This window comes from Perna viridis, chromosome 1 (assembly GCF_037379345.1).
Source record: "Perna viridis isolate PV_CMFRI_1.1 ecotype Kerala chromosome 1, ASM3737934v1, whole genome shotgun sequence".
NCBI classification, from domain to species: domain Eukaryota; kingdom Metazoa; phylum Mollusca; class Bivalvia; order Mytilida; family Mytilidae; genus Perna; species Perna viridis.
The window spans coordinates 6,518,012-6,541,989 of NC_142445.1; the positions used below are offsets into that span (position 1 = coordinate 6,518,012).

The 23,978-nt window shown below is 32.7% G+C and overlaps 1 protein-coding gene across 1 annotated transcript; it reads left to right on the forward strand.

Annotated features, from left to right (window-relative positions):
- The first annotated feature begins 1,108 nt into the window (after positions 1-1,108).
- LOC148627011 (receptor-type tyrosine-protein phosphatase S-like) lies at positions 1,109-22,971 on the forward strand. The gene is made up of 30 exons (XM_088565543.1): positions 1,109-1,735; positions 3,734-3,874; positions 4,216-4,425; positions 5,330-5,427; positions 6,434-6,602; positions 6,853-6,984; positions 7,733-7,870; positions 8,823-8,960; positions 9,324-9,461; positions 10,969-11,106; positions 11,355-11,489; positions 12,023-12,160; positions 12,447-12,575; positions 12,944-13,049; positions 13,343-13,422; positions 13,954-14,105; positions 14,315-14,402; positions 14,734-14,810; positions 15,853-15,987; positions 16,648-16,773; positions 17,565-17,710; positions 17,929-18,064; positions 18,711-18,848; positions 19,286-19,385; positions 19,692-19,765; positions 20,103-20,252; positions 20,516-20,641; positions 20,892-21,049; positions 21,561-21,696; positions 22,311-22,971. Exons 1-30 carry the CDS (start codon positions 1,648-1,650, stop codon positions 22,383-22,385), a joined length of 3,795 nt encoding a protein of 1,264 aa, XP_088421669.1. The 5' UTR covers positions 1,109-1,647; the 3' UTR covers positions 22,386-22,971.
- Positions 22,972-23,978: the final 1,007 nt, after the last annotated feature.

The following is a 23,978-nucleotide window of genomic DNA, read 5'->3' on the forward strand; positions in this document are numbered from 1 at the left end:
CCATTTGAACTTAAAAATTACTGGTTAGGTACTGTAACAATCACATCTCCAAAGGGCTTATTGACGAAGTTTAACTGGTTAGCCTTTGACACGTGACAAGACGTGAGAAGACATTTATAAATGACTAAGTCAAATAACGAGACCACATAGTCCCATACTGCAACCAAACGTTACGACCACCGCCGGTGTCTTGTGTGATTTCAACGTATTCGAATTTTAACTTCGTATCAAGTAATATTTGTGAATGCTCATAAATGCAGCCAGATTTTGCATATTTGGATTTTATTAAAATTTACACCTTCACGTAAAGTTTTGCCGGACATAGTTTCCGTTGTCAGTTGCTTACAACGAACGTGGACGGACTTGGAGTACGCACTATTCAGAATCGTCCTCATGTATAGCCTATTGAAAAATTACATGGAAAAGACGCTGATGGACATAGTTTACCTAGTGACATAATTTTCAGTTGTTTTGCCCCTAGCAATTTTTAACTGTGAAAATGACGTTTTGAAATACTTGCGTAATTTTTATGACAAAAATGAAACTTCAGAGTTCATCAAGCTTTGCTATGAGCAAAAACATTAATATTTACTAGTTTATGAGATTATAAATATCCAGATCTCATCAGGATAAACATATCAATATCGTATTTATGTTATTTCTTATAAGATTTTTTAATACCAAGATTATTCAATTTTTATAGAGAAACAATTAGTAAAAGAATAAGCTCGATAGGCTTGACAATAAAGAATGAATTGATAAATATGTAATGTAAATGTTACATTAGATAAACGAAACAATCTTGAAAAAAAAACTTAAAATACCTTGTAAATTTCCATAAGACATGGTATATAGCTAATTTCCCCCGTTTTGCTCTTTGCTTTCCGAACTATTTGTCATTTAGCTGCTTACCCTTGAGATGTGGGGCATTTTCACATTGTCGATGCCCCAGGGATGAATCGATACGGGGGTAATGTGGTATATTTTGTTGAAAGGTTTTAATATTTCTCTTAAAGCACAAGGCACCGACCATTTTTATCCTGATGGAGGGGTTCGGATGGGATTTAATGTCGGATAAGAATTTTTTGGGGCCTATCATATTTTTTTTCAGCAGCAACCGAAATCAATATTTTACTTGAAAATCTGCCCATCAAATATTGGGGGAAACATAGAATCATTATTTTATTTCTTTTATTGGATGAGTAAATTTTGTGTGAAACGCTTTTACAGGTCTGAGGAAGATGGGAAAATTTCGTTAATACCTCAACATTATTGGCTTATGTACAAGAAGTTTTAGTTTAACTTCTCGGGGACAACTTGTACAAAATACGAATATAACCCCTTATACATAAGATTAAATACATATCGTTTCTTTACAATGATTAAAGATATTAAAACTAATTAAAAAAAATAGAAGTACATGTATTATAAAATATATTACATACTTCTACTACCGTCACATACTTGTTAAAAGATGAATGATGCATTTATGTGTATGTTTTTGACATTGTTACCTCAGGCGAATTCACTTTACGTTTAGGTCAGAAGTTAGTAATACATGTGTTTACTTCCTTTTCTAGTTTCTAGTCTTTTCATTTCTTATTCTTGTAATGGAATTTTGACACGGGAAGAGTTTGATTGTAAAATATGAAAATAGCCATAGAAGGAACATATCTGGCTGATTTAACATTATGGTGGCTTTTTGTCACTTGGATGGCTAACTTTACTGCTTATGGTAAGTTTTATTGACTATATTGTGTTTATGGATACTAAGTTTTAACAGGGAGTGTATATTAGAGGGGCCTATAATATAAAGTCCCTGGTTTAAAATACTTGACAACTCATAAATTTTACAATTATTTTCTAAATTTATTTTTAGTGTTATTGTTTTTTTTAATACACTACGTGTGATGGATTTTTCGTAATGATGTAAATTGCTTTTTTTCATTATTTTTTTTGCAGATTATTGGTATTCAAAACCTTTTCACTAATAGAAAGAATAATTTGCAAGTTTTAAATATAGATTGAATACCTCCATTTCTATCGCAGTGACAGCGACCAGGAATTTTATATATAAGAGAAGGAAGAATGGTTAACATTGCCTACCTCCTCGTTAATAATGTAATTGACAATACACTATTTCTATATGTTGAGCAATGTAATGACTTTGTCAAAGAGTAACCAAGGGAACCATTATTCTAGCGGAAATCAAAGAGTAACCAAGGGGACCATAATTCTAGCGGAAATCAAAAGATTGTAAGACTAGACATGGAAAACGGACAAACACAACAAAGAATATAAAATAACCAAAATAATACATACAAAGTAGTCAAAGTAAATGAGCAAATCGGAATCCACCAAAAACTAGGACCATAGACCAGGTGCACCGATAGGATAAGCATCCTCTGCTTTTTTCAAAACACCCACCGAGTTGCTCATAAAAAGTCAAGTTCGGAGTAGACGAAAGAGGAAAGGAAAACTATGACAAGTTGAACAAATCAGCTTTCATGGTGCAGATGGATACACCATTACGACGATAGGAAAAGATGGAGAATCTCATATAAGAATTCTTCATACGATGATTAATTCAAATATTGTCCTAGGGGTTACAAGAACAATTTTTAGAATTATAATCGATTAGTAATTTCTCATGTATTACAAGTTGGTGAAATGTACGCACCAGGATGTCCTCAATTCCGATAACATTTGTATTTGATTCCTGGGATTTTCCTAATTTAGCAACGAAATTAGATTTGACCTTTATCGCAATTAACATATCATAACATTTTTTCTTCGTATCAATAACATTTCAATGTTTTGTTTGACGAAACAAAAATAAAATCATTTTTATTTTTTTAAAATTTCGTTCTTTAATAAAAATGATTGTTTGGTAAAGGTAGTTTCAAAGAAAATAATGTACACTACAAATACTTGTGGTTCATCCCAATATTTTTGTCATTTTTATTCTGGTTGTAAAACATTAATTTACATCTAGTTAATGTATGTTTATCTGTCAGCTGTTTATATAGTTGACTGCCTAAATGAAAAATTACGGATATTCTATGGATAATAGTATGAATAAATTTCATGACAAAAAAAGCAAGACAAAACAAACCAACAAAACCAACAAACGAACGAACGAACGGCTGAACTAAAAAAACAAAAACAAAACAAATAAACAAAACAGAAACTACATCTTTCATAATGGTCGGAGAAACAAACTTAATCCAACACACCATTTGATAGTAATAAAATATCGAAAATGGATACAGAGACGAGTCAAAGAGACAGCAACCTCACCGGGATGAAAAATGTCAGCTCAATGTCACTTCAATGAATGACCAGGAAATCCTCACACCACAGGGGAGGCTGCAGCTGGCCCCCCAAAAAACATTATACACAGGTACATGTACACCGATATAGTTGCCCCCATATACTCCAGGAACATAAAAGTAAACTGAAAGTGAAAACAAAACACTACATACAGAGCCCAGAAATTCCTGACTTGAGACAGGCACAAAAATTCGGCCGTGTTCAAAGCCAAGTGTCGAATGCCATGAACAACAACAACAACAACAACAGCAACAACAACAATAATAATAATATCAATAATAGATGCAGACCGTCCCTATGATTTTGTTTAAAGATGAGAGGATATGCATCGGTTTTAACGGCGTAGACTTTTTTCGATGTCTAATGTTTCAGACATTTATGAATGTTTTTTTTTATTTAGCTGCTTGTCCTGTTGGCACTTTTGGATACCTATGCTCATACACCTGCCACTGTGCGTTCAATACTCCCTGTGATCCAGACACTGGTGCCTGTTTCGGAGAATGTGCACCAGGATTCGCCGGCAAACCGTATTGCCAGTTAGGTAATTAAGAACATTTAGCCCTAATTGTATGTACAATGTTGCCTGCAGGTAAAGGAAATATCTTCTGTACAATTTCTTGGTGTCTTTAATGTAATATTTGTTAACCAAACAAGATGGTTAAAATCATTAACATTTTATACTCTAACTATCGACTGGCAGTATTATAGAACTTAACGACATATGAAAAAAAATCAGTTTTTTCTTTCAAAAAAGTTAGTTCTTTTAGTCAAGTTGTCACTTTGATACGGTGTATTGTTTTTTTTTTAATTTCTGAACATGTCTTACTCTTAATTGGTTCATATATATTTTTTAAAGATAAATAAATACTTTTTATACTGTAGAAAACATAGCGATCGGGAAGCCAACTTATCAAGAGACTTCTATAACGGATAACTCGGCACTTGCTGTAGATGGGAAACGAAATCAAACAGGGACAGACAACTCTTGTTCCTGGTCTGTTAATTTTAGATATCCCTTCAGAACACTATGGAGGGTTGATTTACAAGACATGTATAGTATCAACGAAATCAAAGTGTTCTTTAAAAATGATAGTATGTATTCAAGATTATCAGCAGTTATAGCGGATGGTGGTCCCAAACCAAATTTCGCAATTTTTTTCTTTCAACGTTAACACGTCACACGTCATCATCTTGTATGTTTTGTTTGTAAATACTTTATTTTGTAATTAATGGATTTGATTGACATTTCAAGTATTAATCATCGAACATCATACCAAGGTCATGTGTTATTGTATTCATAGATATATATTTCAGAGAAACTTCATAAGTATCTCATTTACTTGTGTCTCATCCATTTTGTTTATTGCAGATAAAATATGTTTATGTTAACAAGGCAAAATTAAACAATGTTTTACTTTACAACTCACCGTATTTAAAGATTTGTTATAACCAGGTTTACTATAATGGGACTACCCATCAACTTAACAAAACAAAACAAACAAACAAACAAACAGACAAATAAAATAAAAATAAAAATAATGAGAGAAAAAAACCAAAGAAACATACAAACAGAAAACTTATCGTTAATAACCGAGATATAAATAGAAGACAGTCTTAAATTCGTCACCACATTCTTGGGTGACTAGTATAGGTAATTGTCCGACTTCATGCAATTACTACTATCCATTAGTAAGTATAAGCCTGGCCAAAGAGGTTATATTGCCCTTAAACAATGTTGTCAACCATAGAGGCACAGGAAAACATTAATTTTCTTGATTTATTATGAAAATGTAGACGAGTTATTATTATTCATTATACTAGTGGGCGCTTTATTAAAGCTTATATTGTATTAACAAATGACATTCAAGTGGGAAAGCTAATGATAACGTATAATATCAAGTTATGAATGAATTGTCAACGATGTCACAATGTCAGTTTGTTTATATAAGACATAGCGATCATGTGAGATAACTATATGTACAAATTTTCATTTCAGCGAACGTGAGTGGATCCCGGAGATATGGAGCACGTGTTTACGTGTCTAAGACGGAGGAATTCCATCTGGACCCCGTCTGTTACACCAGTCATTTGAAGGTACATAACGTAACAACAAGAAAAGGATTACTGATCGATCAAAGTGTACGTTCTGATCCCATCATTCAACCTAGAATCCAAACTCCCAACAACTCCTTCCATCCTGAACTGTCACTTAACTCCCGAATAGAATCTAACACAATACAAAACCTTTCGACTTCATAACCTTAAATGGCCTACAGGAACTTATATTAGTAAAGATAATGCTTACAATAAATGGATTTATTAAAATTTCAGATATTTAAAACAAATCTTTACATGAAGAGTTAAAATTAAGACATGCCTAGGTAAACGAATTTTCAATATATTTGTAATGAAAGCAGAGGATCGTTTTTATAATACAAAGGGAAAACTCAACACGTCTAATAACACACTCTACATGGTTCACCTATAGTAGCATTTTACGGGAAAAAACACGTCTTTTTCTCTTAATTTTATCTTGAAAGCAGAAGGCACATACCTTGGCCAATTCTCTCCACTTTAATTATCCCTTTCGGTTGGTTCTTGTGGGCTCATCCTTTATTTTTTAACTTGTTTCTATTGGCTTTAACTTTAACAAAGATATCTTTTAATATTTTCTGGATCGAATTTATGAAGTTTTCATCTAGTCACCGTAACGTTAAATAAAAACCTTTATTGTGCTTACTTTGTTGACAATGAAATAGAATACCAGTACATTTCAGGAATATTTCTCCATGGTACTTGAACCATAATTTACAAGATGATGTTCATTGCTTCATTTTGTCCCAAAAGCAATAAAGAAGGATTAACACCAATGATACCAACATAGATATGTATATTTCTACCTTTTGATCCTTTTGATATTAATTTTCAATGAATTCCATACTTAAAAGTGTGGAAAAATGTCTTCATTGTTAGATGCAGCTCGCTTTTGTGGAAATTATCTACAAAGCTTCAGTAAAACGATTGTCATGGTCCTTCATAAGATGACAAAAGTGAAGTGTTCCTACACACTATCGCCATCACACATTGTATTTATTTTCAGGGAGACGTACTTTATCAGCCACCATCAGTTTTAGATCTGACTAACTGTACACACCGTGGTCAGTTCGTTGTAATATACAACCAGAGGCCAGTTGTAGATTCCACCAAATGTCCAAAGACTTCATACTCCTGCTGGGCTAACCTAGAAATCTGTGAAGTGGAAGTCTACGGTAACTCTATTGCCTATTCACTGAACTGAATTAATTTTGCCATCATAAATACTTACAAAAATGTTTTAAAGACGAACAATCAAGCAAGAATAAATACTACAATGTAGAAAAATATTCCCAACATGGAAAGATTTAGTAAAGTGTTAACAAACTTTAGAAGGAGGAAAAAGTAGGCATGCTAATGTTACTAACTGCTCACAGGAGTACTTTGCTATCATAAATGGTTGTTTCTATTAATTTATCATTTCAGTTTGTACCTATGGAACATTTGGACCAAACTGTGATAAGAAATGTCATTGTAAAGGCGATACTTGTGACCAGAGGACAGGTCTGTGTCCAGCTGGATGTATGCCCGGCTGGACTGGTTCGGAATGTGATATGGGTAAATATGAACTACTGGTAATAATTAAGTATAGATATGTATTTGAATACTACATATAGTATATTGATCGTATTTTGGACGTGATGGCAGAATATAACTTATGTTGCTAAGGGATTGTACTTATCACCACAGAAGTTGTATGATCGTCATCATGAACTCGTGGATCGTTATGGTGTACCAATCTTCACCATAAAAACCTACTGGTTAACATGTCATAGTTTTCCTTTCCTCTTTCGTCTACACCGGACTTTACATTTTATGAGAAATTGGGGTTTTTCTAGAAAAGCAGAGGACGCTTACCCTACCAGTACACATGGTCCATGCTCTCTATTTTGTGAGTTACTCATTTGCTTTTGTTTCTTTGTAAGTGTTGATTTCTTAATCCATGCTCTTGTTATGTGTGTCTCTTATTCCTGTCTGGTCTTTATACTCGGATTATATTCTTCTGATTTCTGCTCGAATTTTGGTTCCCTTGGTGACCCTCTCTTTAATGACTAAAAATGGTTTTATAAAGTAAAATGTAGAAAAAGAATTCAAAAGTCAAATGTCAAGAAGTTTAAGTAACTGAGACACTAAAGACACTAGAACGACCCCTACTCAACAAATAATTAGGAGCATCAACTACAATGTATATGTACACGTATGACATAAAGGTACTCTATTCTTTTCTGAAAACACCCATAGAGCTTTGATTATTGAAGCTTGTATCATGATAATCCTATATAACATTTATATTTTTGCTTTCCAGAATGCCCAACGGGGACCTATGGAGAGAACTGTGACAGTATGTGTGGAAAATGTGCCTTCGGAGAAACGTGTGACCGAATTACAGGCCAATGTGAGAGTGGATGTGTGGCAGGCTGGATGGGAGATAAGTGTAAAAAATGTAAATTACATTACACACCATTCTTAAAGATGTCTATTTTTGGCTGTTTTAATCATGTAGTACTGAATTATAACATATACAGTTAACACGTGCATGAATACCTGAGTGATTGAATATGAACAATTATAACAAAGCATGTTGATAAGAAATGACTAATTGTATGCAAATGTTTTTGAATGATATATTGTCACATAATTAAACATATCAATTTTTGTTGAAAATCAGCTTAGCTAAATGATGTACATACATATTCCTCAAGATGACAAATTTTAAAGGTCCGAATCCCAGCCAATACAGCGGGAACGTAAGGGCTTGTAGTCTAATTGATGTTGCCTTCTTTAGTAAAGCTCAACCGCCAAAATTTCCCCAGACAATTTATTACGATCGCATACAAAATGCTTATCATCCGTCCACTTTTCATTGCTATCGTACACGTACATCTACAGGTATGATGAACAGCTTCCATACAGTACAAGATAAATATGTACAAGTATTCAGTTTGCCATTTACATATGGTCTTCGTCGTTCATTTTTTCAGTATGTCCACAATTTACATATGGTCTGAACTGTTCATTGTTTCAGTATGTCCACAATTTACATATGGTCTTAACTGTTCTTAACTGTTCATCGTTTCAGTATGTCCACAATTTACATATCGTCTGAACTGTTCATCGTTTCAGTATGTCCACAATTTACATATGGTCTGAACTGTTCATTTTTCAGTATGTCCAAAATTTACATATGGTCTGAACTGTTCATTGTTTCAGTATGTCCACAATTTACATATGGTCTGAATTGTTCATTTTTTTTCAGTATGTCCAAATATACAAATGGTCTGAACTGAATTGTTCATTTTGTTTTCAGTATATCCACAATATACATATGGTCTGAACTAATCATTGTTTCAGTATGTCCACAATTTACATATGGTCTGAATTGTTCATTGTTTCAGTATGTCCACAATTTACATATGGTCTGAATTGTTCAGAGACATGTTTCAATTGTGCTAACCTGACTGACTGCAACAAACAAACAGGAGTGTGTACCTTTGGCTGTGCTGAGGGATATTTTGGGAAGCGCTGCCTTCATCGTATGTCTTATATACATGCCTTTTGTATCTTATCATATTTCAATAGCTTGTACACATTATTAAGTTTTTACACTAACAATATAAATAACAAAAATGCAGTATTTAGTATTTAGACGCCATTCCTCTCAAATAGTAATAAGCATGTCTCGTTATTAACGACAGAATTTAAAATACGTAGAACCATTCTCTTGCATTATATTTAATTTTATGCTTTGCATGAAAGAAAAAGATACTAGAAAAAAGTTAATTTGTCTACAAAAATAATAAATAAATGAAATTCAAACGTATGAGAATCAGAATAAATAAAATTGTATAAATTTTGGTGAAAAAATAAACGTTTCCAAATTATCAACCATTTTCTAGATTGTCCAGTTGGGACATATGGGAAAACGTGTGAACACAAATGTGGCAAGTGTGCCGACGGAGAGCCATGTAACTCACATACAGGGAACTGTCCTAAGTATTGTCAACCGGGCTACACTATGCCACTCTGTCGAGATGGTGAGTTATAAACTCTTTTACAAGGGAGTGTTCTAAATGTGGTCAACCCAGTACGATATTTTGAACCTCATTGTTTACATTGCACAAATTATAATCTCCTTGTATAGTTTGCATTAATTTCGCATATTTCGGGGTCATGTTATTAACGCTTATAAATTTATTTTTAACCTTACAAATCGGCATATTTTTTTTAATCAAAATTAAACAAATTATTTTGATTTTGTTCCTGACATTAAACGGAATAATCTTTTGTAACACAGTTTATGATTTCATTATACTAAATCCTAAATTAAGAAGTGTTATGAAGAGGTGTTATTTGGCGAGGTGTTATGAAGAGGTGTTATTTGGTGAGGTGTTATGAAGAGGTATTATTTGGTGATGTGTTGTCTCTTGACCAGTTCAATTAAGGTCTACAACTGGCATGTTATTAGCAGTTGGTAGTTCCGTTTTCATTGTTAAATGTTTTTTTTCTTATTTTCGCAATAAACTCATATTTTTATGAGTTGAAGTTCATTCTTGAGAATTACACATAGGGCATTGCTTATCCTGGTAGAGTACATTATGCAAGCGGCCTACTTCAATTGGCAATTTAAAATTTAAGCATCTGAATTTGCAAAAAGTTATATACGATTTGCATTGCTTAATACAGATTGGTATTTTTCTAGTTTGAAAAATGTTTTAAAAGTAAGATAAAACCTTCCCCTAGAAGATTGTTCCATTTCCATTTTCAGTAAATTACAGTTCAATAAAGTTAATTTTCGAGATACTAGTATGTTATTTCTTTATTTTATTTATCAATATCAACATATACCTCTTTTTACGCCAGTTGTGTACATATTATTATGCCCCCCAGCTTACCACATGGAGGGGTAGAAAGATTTCGAAGAGGATAAGTCTCTCTATTTACATCCACTTAATCTCTGAACATGTCACCAAGATCTCTTTATTAAAACATTAAAATATCAAAGTTCGCTACAGTTCCATTGAGTATACAAACTCCTTTGCTCGTTCATTTCGAGATTTATTCAGTACCTTATTATACATGTAATAACCTGCTTTACCTGGTAATCGGTTCAAATGAAAAATAATAAAATAGGCGCAAGTGAAAGAACGAAGATTTATAAAATGGCGCAAATGTCATAACCCCCCCCCCCCCCCCCACACATCGGAACGCGTGGAAAATTTTTCACCATTTATCCTTGGTTGTCTGGTAGTTGCTTTTTTACACATTCCCTATTTGCTTTTTATTCTCTACTCTATCCCACTTTATCTTTATTGATGGATACACAGCGATCGTCTGTTCGATTTTATTTGTTTGAATATATATGCCCTGGAATGCTACATAACTCACGACCCAAGGCTAATACATGAAATAAAATAATTCGTCGTTATGAAAAGCTTTTTAATAATAAGAAAATGAAAAAAAGTTAAATAAAAATTCATTACAAACACATTATGTTTTGTGTGTAGAATGTAGATGAACTGTTGCATGGATTTCCGTTTTCAGCATGCTTAGTTGGTTCCTATGGTGCCAACTGTACAGGAACGTGTGGTAGATGTAAGAACTATGAACCCTGTCATCATGTCACTGGAGAGTGTACTGAAGGATGCAGCCCAGGCTACAGTGGTCTACATTGTGTTATACGTAACTATCAACATCAGCGTAAAAATAATATTTTGACATTCTGTCTATATTGTTAAATAGTTGTATGACCATTTTTAAAATTAGGCTTCATTTCATGACTGTCTTGAGTATTTTACTATTTTTCTGAACTATTTGTTAACAATATTTTCATTAGAAACATTTTGAATCTTCAAGAATTAATTGGGGTATAAAAATCGTGCATTCGTCGACTATTTCAAATCTGAACAGTTTCTTCTCATCAATTGCAGCATGTAGACATGGCACCTTTGGTTATGATTGTGCAAAAGAATGCAGCACCTGCACAGATGAACACTGTGATCACGTGACTGGCGAATGTAAGCATGGATGTAAACCAGGATTCCAAGATCCAAAATGTGACCGAAGTAAGGATACAAATAACTACTAATTGACTTACAGGAACAAATAAATCTTACAAAATGCTAATATATTTCACTAATTTAATATTAATGTCGGAAGAAAATAACATAATTATTAGTTAACCAATAGTCTGTAACTAATAAAGAATTTTCTCGTGGGAAATACAGATGGCTTTTTATTGCTAAATAACTAATTCTTTGACAAAAATGTCGATTCTTTACAATTATGAGTCTTCTCTGACGAGCAGTTACAAAACTAGGATGAGTGACCGTGACGCCGAACTATCATGTGAGATATAATTATACGTAGAACAGAACTTATGATTCTCGAGAGAGAGAGAGAGAGAGAGTAGACCATCTAGAATGAACAGGTTTTGTTAGCACTAGAATAAAGAAATGCGGAACACGTATTTCATAGTTTGTTCATTTCTCTGGCATTGAGCAATGGTTCAGAAGACAAATCAAGAACAGCTAGCAAATAATTTTCCTTAATAACAAATTGATTATAACAAATTTCCATCCGATATTTATATTAATAGAATGTCCAGCAGGCCTTTACGGAAGTAATTGTATCCATGTATGTGGTCAGTGTGCTGATAATTTGTCCTGTGACCCACTGATGGGACACTGTCCGACAGAGTGTAGTCCTGGGTGGAGAGGGACTCACTGTAATATACGTAGGTTTCTAATATAGCTGAGCAGTGCTTACATGCATTAACTTGTTTCAAATTATTTATCTTGATAATGATACCTGAAAATACTTACGAAAAGTCATTTCTGATCACAACTTAAAGTAAAATTTTCCACGAAAAGTAATTTCCCATTTAAAATTCTTTCAATGGTATATAACAATTTCTGACCAAACTGGTTTCATTTTGATTTATTCACGAAGTTTTGTTCAGCTTAATATAATCAGTTTGTATACTTCTGTCATGTTCCACGGTGTCTTCTACTTCATTACAGCTTGCTCTGATGGGTTCTACGGTGATGACTGTAAAGAACTTTGCGGACACTGTCATAACAAAACAGCATGTGATCCAATTTCAGGACAATGTTTAATAGGCTGCCAGGACGGCTACCATGGACAGCAATGTACGTTTCACAAACCAAGCCTCACATAATCGAATTAAAACCATTCAATTTACGCGAGAAAACTTTTCATTGCACTTTTAGTCCTGTCAGAAAAGTACTTTATATCCATAATAGTTTGTAGCATAATGCTGGTTAATTTATGTTGAAATTACTCTCCAGACAAGCATATCATGTTTTATTCAACATAATGAAAGTCCCTTAAGGAAAAAGTTCAATTTTGAGTGATATGTCTTATTTTAATTGAAAAATATCTTTTTCCATTTAGCAAATGCAAAATATGTATTACGAGGGACTGTTGCTATTTCGTAATAACTTTAATGCAAAGGAAGGCCAAACTTCGCAAATCATTAATCAATTAATGTTTACAGGTAGGGCTGTTAACAGCGAGGATATCAGAGTGTCTGGCGGTGTAATTGGATGTCTCGTGGCTGCTGTTGTAGTAATTGCATTGATTGTTGTCGCATGTTCTTTGAGGTACAGTCAGCTGATTGTTTGTAATTAAAATACGTCCATAATTATAGACAACAAAGGATCTGGAATCTCACAATCACCATCAATCATTTCTCTCAAGGTCTCTTCTAACTCATTACTAAGATTTACTGTTATGTTCTTTGAAAATATTTTCAAAGCCAGAATGAAAGCTTTTCGGTTTCATTTGACTTTCACGTCCTCATATTTGTCATTGATACAAGAATTGACGAGAAAAACTGATTGATACTTCGAAAAAGATATTGTAAACTGAAAATTCTACTTTATCTTATTTCCAGACGTTACAAGAATAACAAAGACGGTAAAACAGCAGATAAAGAGACAAACGTGGTATACAACACTGAAAATATGATAACAGGTGGGCTAACCATGACAGTAGAGTGTGCCATATGTAAAACTATTTTTCATCTGAACATTTTTGTCACCTTTTTAATTCACAATCAAGTAAAAAATGAAACTAAGTGGCTGTAGCTGTAGATTGTTGTAAAATTTGACAAAACGTTTTCTTCCATGTGTTCAAACAATTGACTGTCAGAATGTCTATAGTAAATCCATATCGATCAATTAATCAGAGTATACTACTTCAAAGATTTCTTTCAATAGTAAACCACTTCTCTGTTTTTTCTTTGCTTTTGATCTTGGCTTTGTATATTGTATTGATTTTATGACTAATATTTCACCTTTCGTGTAATATTCCATTAGTCACATCTTTTGATAAAAAAATCATTTTGATTTTTGTGATTTATACAATAGTGGTTCATTATCGAGACAGAGCTTCCTTAAATTAGTGGCTCATTTAAAACTTGAAAAGAAAATATCAGGTACACAAAATATTTGTAAATCAGTATAACGACATAAAATGTGAAAGAAACACATGTTGCTGTTTCAGAAGGTAGCACGGGAGTACACATGCAGGTGACATTCACAGGCCAAGAACATGACTACTATAATGTAGGAAGGGATCCGAGGGGAATCCCTGTAGCAACCATGAAAGAATACCTACAGAGACAAGAAGAATCAATTTATCAACATGAGTTTGAGGTGAGGACTGTGAAAGTAGTCAAAATGAAGTGCAATAGGTGTTTGATGTATAATGTTTTTCTCTTTCTGACAATTGAGAAAAAAATGGTGAGTTTTCTTGACCAATCAATTTCTGCTCTATTATTATATTCTTGCTATAACGCCTAAAGTTAATCTGTTTAAACATATATTTACAATTGTAACTGTTCTTTTTATTTTATAAAACGTAGCAACTGAGGAATGTTCCTATGTATCCACACACTGCAGGACAGAAACCAGAAAACAAATGCAAGAACAGATTTCTCACTACGTTTCCCTGTATGTATAGCTCTAGATTCATTGACACTTCTACGGTGAAAAAAAATACTTGCAGGTTGCATTTGTTAAATTATTTTGCTTTTCATGTATTCTAGTATTGTTGTTATGATTCAATTTCATGCTACCAAGTATTTGCTAGATAACTCCACAGTGGTAGTACTTACCTCTCGATGTAAACAAACCTTACATAACACTTGACAAAGTATGATTAAAACAATCGGAAACTGATAACATACCATCTATTATTAAACAAAAAATGCTTTGATATTCGTAATGATGACTATTGATAAAAGTAAATTACATTTTGAGCACTAGACAAATATACTTTTAGATGATCATTCTAGAGTTTTGCTGAAGCCAATACAGGGAGAATCTGAGTCTGACTACATCAATGCTAACTTTATTGACGTGAGTACTCAATGGTTTGGAAGTATTATTGAATGGATGATGATATACATTTGTGTATTCCCAATACTTTTTTGGATATACGATTATGATTAAAACATTAATTGTCAATCTGCAATGCAAAGTATGGTTGTTGAGCATCTATTTACTTGTCACAATAATTAAGCTTCCACTTTGAATAACCGATTAAGCCATCAGATTTTACGTTTGAAAAGATAGTGGTGAGACACATTGTCCCTTTGGTAGATCAAATTATTGAATGATGTGTCAAACAGACATTTACAGAATTCCTAGGTGACAAAGTAAACTGAAAAGATGCTTGTCATAGTGAAATCATACAAAGTAACATATAAAACATAAATATACAAATCTCTAAGGTTTTAATGTCAGAAGCTATTGTCTGTTAAATTGCTTAATCGTCTAGCAGATAAATAAATTTGGTAACTTTCAATCTGTAAATCTTTGTGCTTATTTGCCCACAAAGGGCCTAAAGGCCATAATCATATATAACAAATTACACATTTATACCTAGAGTAATAAATATTGCTACGACACTTTTTTGTAATAATTCAATCTTGAAATCTGTTTGAAGACCCATACAAAAGCATAAGCCACGATAACACTTCATTGTCAGTCTCTGTAAGAAGCAGGAACTTGGTGAAACATGATATGAAAAAATCCCATTTTGATAGTGTAATTTGACTATTTGCACCATCAGTATCAAAGAAAAAAAAATCCATATCATGGTAGTGCATTGAGTTATAATTTCATGGAAATGCATTGAAAATGAACATTTCAAGGCAGATAACTCCGTCAAAAACCGTACTTTTTTTCAGAGCAAAGTCACTGATGCAAAGATTGAATAACGGTCTTTTCAAATGGAGAAAATATCCCTGTGTGATATTATATTGTTAGATCGGTGGGGTTTTGACATGCAAATTTCTGATTTTTCCCATTTTGACTGATTCTTATAAACACTTACACTTAATCATATTCAAGTACATTGACTTTTTTTAGAGTTTAATTGTAATACTAATTGTTACAGAGTGTTGAATCTAGGAAGGTGTATATAGCTGCACAGGGCCCTAATCGTCTTACTGTCCGTGACTTTTGGAGAATGATATGGCAAGAAGGGGTCGGAATTATTGTTATGTTAGCCAATATTTACGAAGACGGGAAGGTATACTTATATATACATGTTTTAATCGTTTCTTGCTCTTTTTTGTCTTCTTGTACCTTTATCTGCACCAATTCACACAACTTCGGAGTTCATCACCCTTCAAGGAAGTTTCATCTCTGCACTTGCTGGAATTTGTGGTTTTGCGTGTAACAGTCCTATGTACTATGTATGAGAGAGAAACTATTGCGGTTGGATGGGCATTAAGTCTATAAACAATTATTTACGTTGAGATTATGCTATATATGGGAATGATATTGAATAAAAAACCAATGACTGATTAGAGCTTAGTAGCTATAAATTCGAATCAAACAAATTTTATCGGAAGATATATTGATGCAGCTGCTCAACTTGAGGCAAATTAAAACGAATGGAACTCGTGATCAAAGTAAATTGACAAGACTGACAAACTTCAAACAAAAAAAAAGCTCAGCATTTAACGATTGTATGATTTAATCAGCAAAGAATGGAACTTCTCATAATTATGAAAAGGTTACTGCGAGTCATGCGACACTTTAATTCAATTCAAACAGAAATATAGACATTGTACTTGTTACACTAATTTAAACTGAAAAAAAATCATTCAATCACTCTGAGCAACTATGTAGCGTTTGAGTGATATATTGCTAAAGGTAAATGTGCAACTTATGCTTTTCATTTCAGCTAAAATGTGAAAAATATTGGCCCGATAATAAACCATTACGTTATTGTGATGTCCTGATATCGTTAGATGAATGTACACAATTGAGTACCTACTCAGTTCGTCACGTGACTGTCGGAAACGTTAAGGTATTTATGTAAAATTGTTAAGAGGTGTTATCTAGTAAACCTGATTTTTTTTTCAAGGACCACAATTGAGGGTAACCTCGGTTGTAACATGAATTAAGATTTTTTTGTTCTTTCCCCCAAATAAATATGAGAGGAAGACCAAGTGTGCTTTAATTAGAAATCTTGAATGATGTAACATGACATGTCACGTGTTCCCATTTAACTCAATTGGAAATCAATCATGCAATATTTAACCTCATTATCATAAATATTGCACATTGACAATTCCGCCTCTGACGAAAATGACTCCACCCAGAACGAGAGGACGAGCTACTCGTGCATGTATATCTCTCATTTGTCAATTATCGATTAATGGGTGTGGGTAATTCATGTCACAAATAATTTATAACACCGCCTGCCTCGTTATCCGAATAGACTTCTCATCATGCGGGCTCAAGGTCTATTTTAATAACTCGTAAGATCATGCTATAAATATAACTTCACATGTCCTTATCAAAATCAAACTGCAATTTTGCCATTAATTTATTTGACGATATTTAAAACGCTTTCATTAAAATTTGAGCTTACATCATCTCTGTAATAATAATAATAATAATAAAAAGTAATAGCATCAACTCAAAATAAACAAATGGTATTTATAAAAAATGCAGCAGTTTACTGAGTGTACGAGCGCTCTTGGTTTGATGAAGTCTGATTTTCTTATTATTAACATTTTTTTAACTCCTAGATGTAACTTACCTGTCACTATTAAAAGCAAAGTTTTGTATTTTGATTACACACGATTTTCACAGACATCAGAAACAAGAAAAGTGATTCAGTATCATTTCACCGGTTGGCCTGACCATGGAATTCCAGACACGATGGAACTAGTTGAATTCCACAGAATAGTAATGAACATGGATTCTCCACAAAGTGGACCTCTTCTTGTCCATTGCAGGTAATATATAAAACTATTGTGTAAAATTTGAGTTTAAAAATAGTACTTGTTTGTGAATTGCAGTTAGTTAATATTTCCGATTCGTTATTTCGAAATACAAAGTCACAAGAAAGAAATGTTAAAAAACTTAAACAAACCATTTGAAAGCTAAAAAATTCTTATTAAATAATAAACCGACAGTAATGTACGTTTGTACCTAACGAGGTAATGTTTTATAGTGCTGGAGTGGGTAGAACCGGTACATTCATAGCTCTAGATGCCTTGTATAAATATGGAAAGAAATCAACTCATGTCGACATTCAAGGTTTTGTTAGGAAAATGAGAGAAAGCAGAATGACTATGGTGCAGAACGCAGTAAGTAAACATGTTTGTGTACATTGTCATGTCAAGCGGATAACATATTATAACAATCGTTCCTTATAATTTAATTTAAGTACCAAAATTCAAAGAGTAAATCATTAAAAAAGTTTGATGACGCCACTATCATTAAAAAAATTTAGTCGATGAGATGCTAACCGACATTTCTGATCCAATCAGAAACCGCGTTACTTCGGAAATTGAATTATTATTTAGCACTCACTGGATTTCTAAATAGACTCTCATTTTTAATTTAAATCACCAATCTCCTGTGAAATGGGACTCTTTTGTCATATTGTTATATTAAAGTTCGAATTAATCTATTCAAACATTTTTTACGTCCATGTTGCTTCAACAAATGGTCTGTCTTCTATTTTATAGTTGGTTGCGTTCGATTCGTTCTTCTTATTCATTATATGGTATAATGTTTGTAACATTTGATTTTCGAATAAACACATCACAGTTTATTTTTATTGTACATAACATTATATAACTGTATGATAACACAAAGTTTTACATCTATTCGTACATGTTTTAAAGTACTATATACTGTCTGCAGTTCATATCAATTGGTCAGTGTTTGACATATTTTAATTGTAGTTAGTTAATAATGCATGTTTATAGTACTATATACTGTCTACAGGACCAATACAGACTTCTACACTTTGCTTTACTGGAGGCACTGACATACAGGAAGACGTCAATCACCAGGCAACAATTCTCTTCTATGTACGAACAACTCAAACATGACAGTAGAAAGGCGTTGAAAGAAGAATTTAAGGTTATAATTTTGTGACGTTGATTTCCGGCTGAAGATCTGTACTGTAATTTCAACTGCTATTACCATAGCCTTTTGTTAACCAAAAAGAGAATTTTCATTATCAGTCAATACTCACAGGATGACATAAGAACTAATGATCTCGTTCCGTCTATGGACGATAAGTATAGAGTTAGAAACATTAATGACCAAATAAACCCCCTTAAGTACAATGATGCTAATTAGAATATTAAGTTTCCTGATCTTAACCATTATGAAAGTGAGTTACTATATATTTGGGGCATATATGAAACATCCCTTTATAGTTTGGTTGATACTTAAACGAACAAAACATGGTTCCCAGATAACAAGGATAACATAAATTAAAAAAATCTTGTTCTAAATGATATATGGACAAAGTAATGAGGTTTTTAACTGTATCAAAACAATATCATTTTCAGGCACTGAAGAACATTAAACCAAACCACTCCAATGTAAATTGCAGCGTTTCTCTTTGTCAAGATAACATTCAGAAAAATAGAGCTTTGGATGTTTTACCAGGTATATCCTATCTCCATAACATCATTTGCACTATATTTTATTGTATTATATTTACAACAGAGTTATTTAAATGTTTTATGATGTTAGGAAAACCTTTAGTTCAATGAAAGCATCAAGATATGGCATCAAAGGTAACAGAAGAGAAACAATAACCCAGAATCAAATGACTTTGACAAAATTATCTACATCCGCAAACACAGTAACAGAAAATAAACAAACACAGCTAAAGAAAATCAAATACTTAAATTTTACAGATCAGAAATATGATGCATTAGTTTCTTCTGTATGATAATTATTTACTTTCAGTTGACAAGTACCGACCATTTCTAAGTACTCATGTACATGGTACAAATAATTACATCAATGCCGTTGTTATTCCTGTGAGTATCATCTGACTTGTTACCCTTCTTCTTCGTTAGCTTACATTAATGACAAAATACACTTAGTTGAAGAATTAATTAAAACTACTGGGATTCACTGATTGTTTCACTCGAGTTTTATTTGTTACTGCTGAAAGAGTAATTAAGGGACCAAGATTCAAGTGGGGATTTTAAAAAAAAAAGTTTAGTATTACATCATCACTATTAGTATTATGATATGTGACATACTGTACGTGGAATCTTATCACTTCTGCAATAAATTATTCAAACTTCTATCTATTTTGAGGCTGTTTGGAGTTTCAGACATGTTTTGTTGATTTTACGTAATTTGTTTTAGTCTTACTCCCGTGGAAGTAACTACATTGTGACACAGACACCACTGGCTAACACAGTGGTTGATTTCTGGAGACTGTTATTTGATCATGAATGCAAAACCGTTGTATCTCTGAATCTGGTGGATGAGGAAGAAGACGAACAAGTTGCAATTGTAAATAGAAAAAAATACTGGAAAAATTCCATATATTTTTAAAACGTTTGTATTAGAAATGCAAGAACTAACCCATAATTATTTTCATGTACATGGAACATGTTGTTTAAAATAATATGAAATTGTATACCGATATCATTTTTATTTTAACAGTGTAAACTGAAATAATCTTAACAGTATATAAATGCTGAAATTGAGACTTTTTATTCATAAATATACCTTTAAACCAGTTTAAATTGTATGGTCTTTTTTACGACCTGTAGGAAACTGGCGTATGGTGGCCTTCTGAAGGAGAATCGATATCATACGGTCCATTAAAAATAAAAACAGAGACGGTTTCCGATATCCATGATGGGTTTACACAGAGGACATTTTCAATTACTAAAAGAGTAAGTGATCTATCTGATACTTCCCACATAACATAAACAGGATGAATTATAATTAATAATTACATTGTACATAGATCTATAATGAAAACATACTTCGTTGTAGGAGGGTTATAAACGGATACAGTTTAAAGGTTTCTGAACAGTTAGCATCAATAAAAATATCGACAATCCTTGACAATGCCAAAATATTTTTCAGTTGATACAACGCATTGTTGTTATATTAGTTGTTTAATGTTTTATTCAATTACAGAATTACGGAGATCCTCGCACTGTCAGATCTTTCCACTTTACTAAATGGCCAGTAAACTCCAGACTTCCGGTATCGAAACATTCTCTTTTGTCGCTCCTTGATGCTGTAGAAAGGTGGAAAAATGACATTTGCTCTGAGAGTATTGTAGTACAATGCATGTATGTTTTTAAAAATATAAATACTACAAAGTTCTAAAATATATATAATCGAGATCGTTTTCTGATATTGAGAAGTCATCGCAATATAGTCTGGTATGAATAGTTTTAAATCACCTAATAACATGGATAACATACATTAGAATCGGTAAAGAAGGTTGAAAAAAAAATCAATTAAGAAATCAAACGATTCAGTTCTAAATACTTAAACTTATTCGGTTATATAAGTGAAATTAGCATGATATGTTCATTGAAATGCATTTTATTAAAGCTAACAAAAATTCCCGTAATCGTTTTCTTTTCAACATTTAAGAATATTGATTGATATAAAATCTACAAAAAAACTTTTGTGGAAATTCATCCTCATTGTTTAAAGACTATCAAAGAAATATCGTAACTGCAAGATATTCCATTTGAGATTAAGTGTAAATGTCTTTCCTCAAGCTTAGACATTTCACCTTCTATTCTAACTTTGAGATCCATCAATATAATGACTTTATTGGAACATCTATAGGAATGGTGCCCATTGTAGTGGTTTGTATTGTGCCATCAGCTTAGTTCTAGACAATCTAAGACTGACGCAAGAGATTGATGTTTACCATGCTGTTCAGAAAATACAGTCAAGGCGGTCACAGTTTGTTAACACGGTTGTAAGTACCATATAGCAGTCCTGTACTTAAGGGCACAATGGCGGTACTCAGCAATTTGGTCTTTATTAAAATGACCATTCATAGATCTAAGGTAAAATTAAGGTAGCATGGACAACGACAACTTATAAAATGTACCGCAAAGAAGCAATCATACAGAAATTTTAATCAAATGAAGAACCATGTTTCTAAAAGCAACAATATATGTATTTATATTAGATTTTATATTTATGTTCCAAAAAATTCTCCATTCACAGTCAAATGTGTAGAAATTTAGACATTGAAGTGGAATTAACTTGCCTTGGTAAATGACGCATTTTGTCTTTAGTATGTCTTGTGTTTATTCTGATATTGTTTTGGAAATATGATCCGTAATGTAAACGGGCGGTTTAGTACCGTAGATCTTAGTTTTATCCATCTCTCATATCGGGAATGCTTGTAACAAGTCAGAACCATTGCGGTGGTTTCCAACTTTCGGGTTTTTACCCTGATATTGCATTTTGTTAAAAGGACTTTCCTTTTGACTATTCATTTTGATCAGATTTTATCAATTCGATAATTTTGTTATTATCCTTCATATGGATACATTCAGGATCAGTTATATTGTTTACTTGCAGGAGCAATATGAATTCTTGTATGAAATGGTATCTGAGTTCATTGATTCCCGAGACATATACATCAACCTTGAATGAAAGTCGTAGTTATAGGCAATGGAAAACGAAATCCAAAAGCAAAAAAGTGATATCATTTCAAGACACAAAGTAATATAGGGTGATTGACCTGGTGAACTTATCCATGGTTACCGAGGCAGATGGTTTCTTTTAGTGAATTGTAAAACCAATTTCAGGGTCTTTTATCGAAAAATATGCTTTTAGTTCATGAACTTGTAACTCATCGATTATTGAAAGAAAAGTATCTGTAAAAAAGTATTGTGTGTTATGGCGAACCTATTTAGATGTCAATTATTACATTGTTGTAATTGAGCTGAATTACGCGATTCCTAGATACTTTAAACGATTACACAGTTTTGCTGGTAACTACTTAGAAACTAAATTCAAGTATGCAATGAATGAACATATTACTGTATGATAAATGCGAAAACTGCATTTATTGCTAGATGATTAGATAGGTTTTTTTTGTATTTGTTATGTTGATTTTTTTCTTCAGCAGAGAATTTTGCACCAGGTTTTATAGCTTGTTGTAATCTCATTTTTATTGTCCATTTTTTGTATTTGTTGATTTATGCTGATGATAAATAAAATTGTGGAAAAAGGCTTAGAGTACCTACATTATTTCTATACAAAATCGACAAAAATACTTAGGTAAAAATTAAACAGCTTATTAATTAATTTAGTTCATTAAAGTTACATTATGATTGACTTGATTTTGTTGATGATACACTGCCATGATGTTAAGAGTGACGGTATCTACATTGTGCATGTAAATTGTCTCGGTTTCCTAAATGTTCTACGCTTTAGCCATGTACTTGAATTTTAATGTTTCTATATTGTTGTTTTATGTGCTACAAGATTGAAGTCATTGCTACAGAAGTTTTATAGTCGTATTCGTAAATTCGTGAATCGTTATGGTGTATCCATCTGCACCATGAAAACTGATTTGTTAAATGTGTCTTAGTTTTCCTTTCTTCTTTTGTCTACCCTGGTTTTGAGTTTTTATGAGCAACTCTGTGGGTGTTTCTAGAAAACCAGTGGACGCTTACCCTATCGGTGCATCTGGTCCATGCTCCCAGTTTTTAGTGGAGTCCGAGTTGCACATTTATTTTTGTTACTTTATATGCATTATTGTTAGTTATTGTATGTTCTTTGTTGTGTTTGTTTTTTATAATTGGTCATTGTTCCCGGATTACATTCTTTTGATTTCCGCTAGAATCTTGGTTTCCTTGATTACTCATTGATGCTGTGGTATTTGTATTGGAAATATTAGTTTTCTAACATTCTCTTAACTTTTCGTATACTGTTACGAATTCCTTCACCCCAGCATATAAATTAGTCCCAAGGTCATGGTATGACATAAAGTAGCATTGTTACAGTTACTTCTTTTGGTTCTTAAATTATTTAAATTTTGCCCTCCTACGTATTGATAAGATTTTTACGCAAATAAAGAATTACAACCGTACACGTAAACAACTCCATTTACTTTCTTCCTTCTGGAAAAGTAACATGTCATTGTTAAAAAAATTGTTAACATACAATTATGACAGCTTAGTGCACGCGATATCATGTTTTTTTGGAACACTTGAAAGAGATCTATATCTGTTGTAAGTG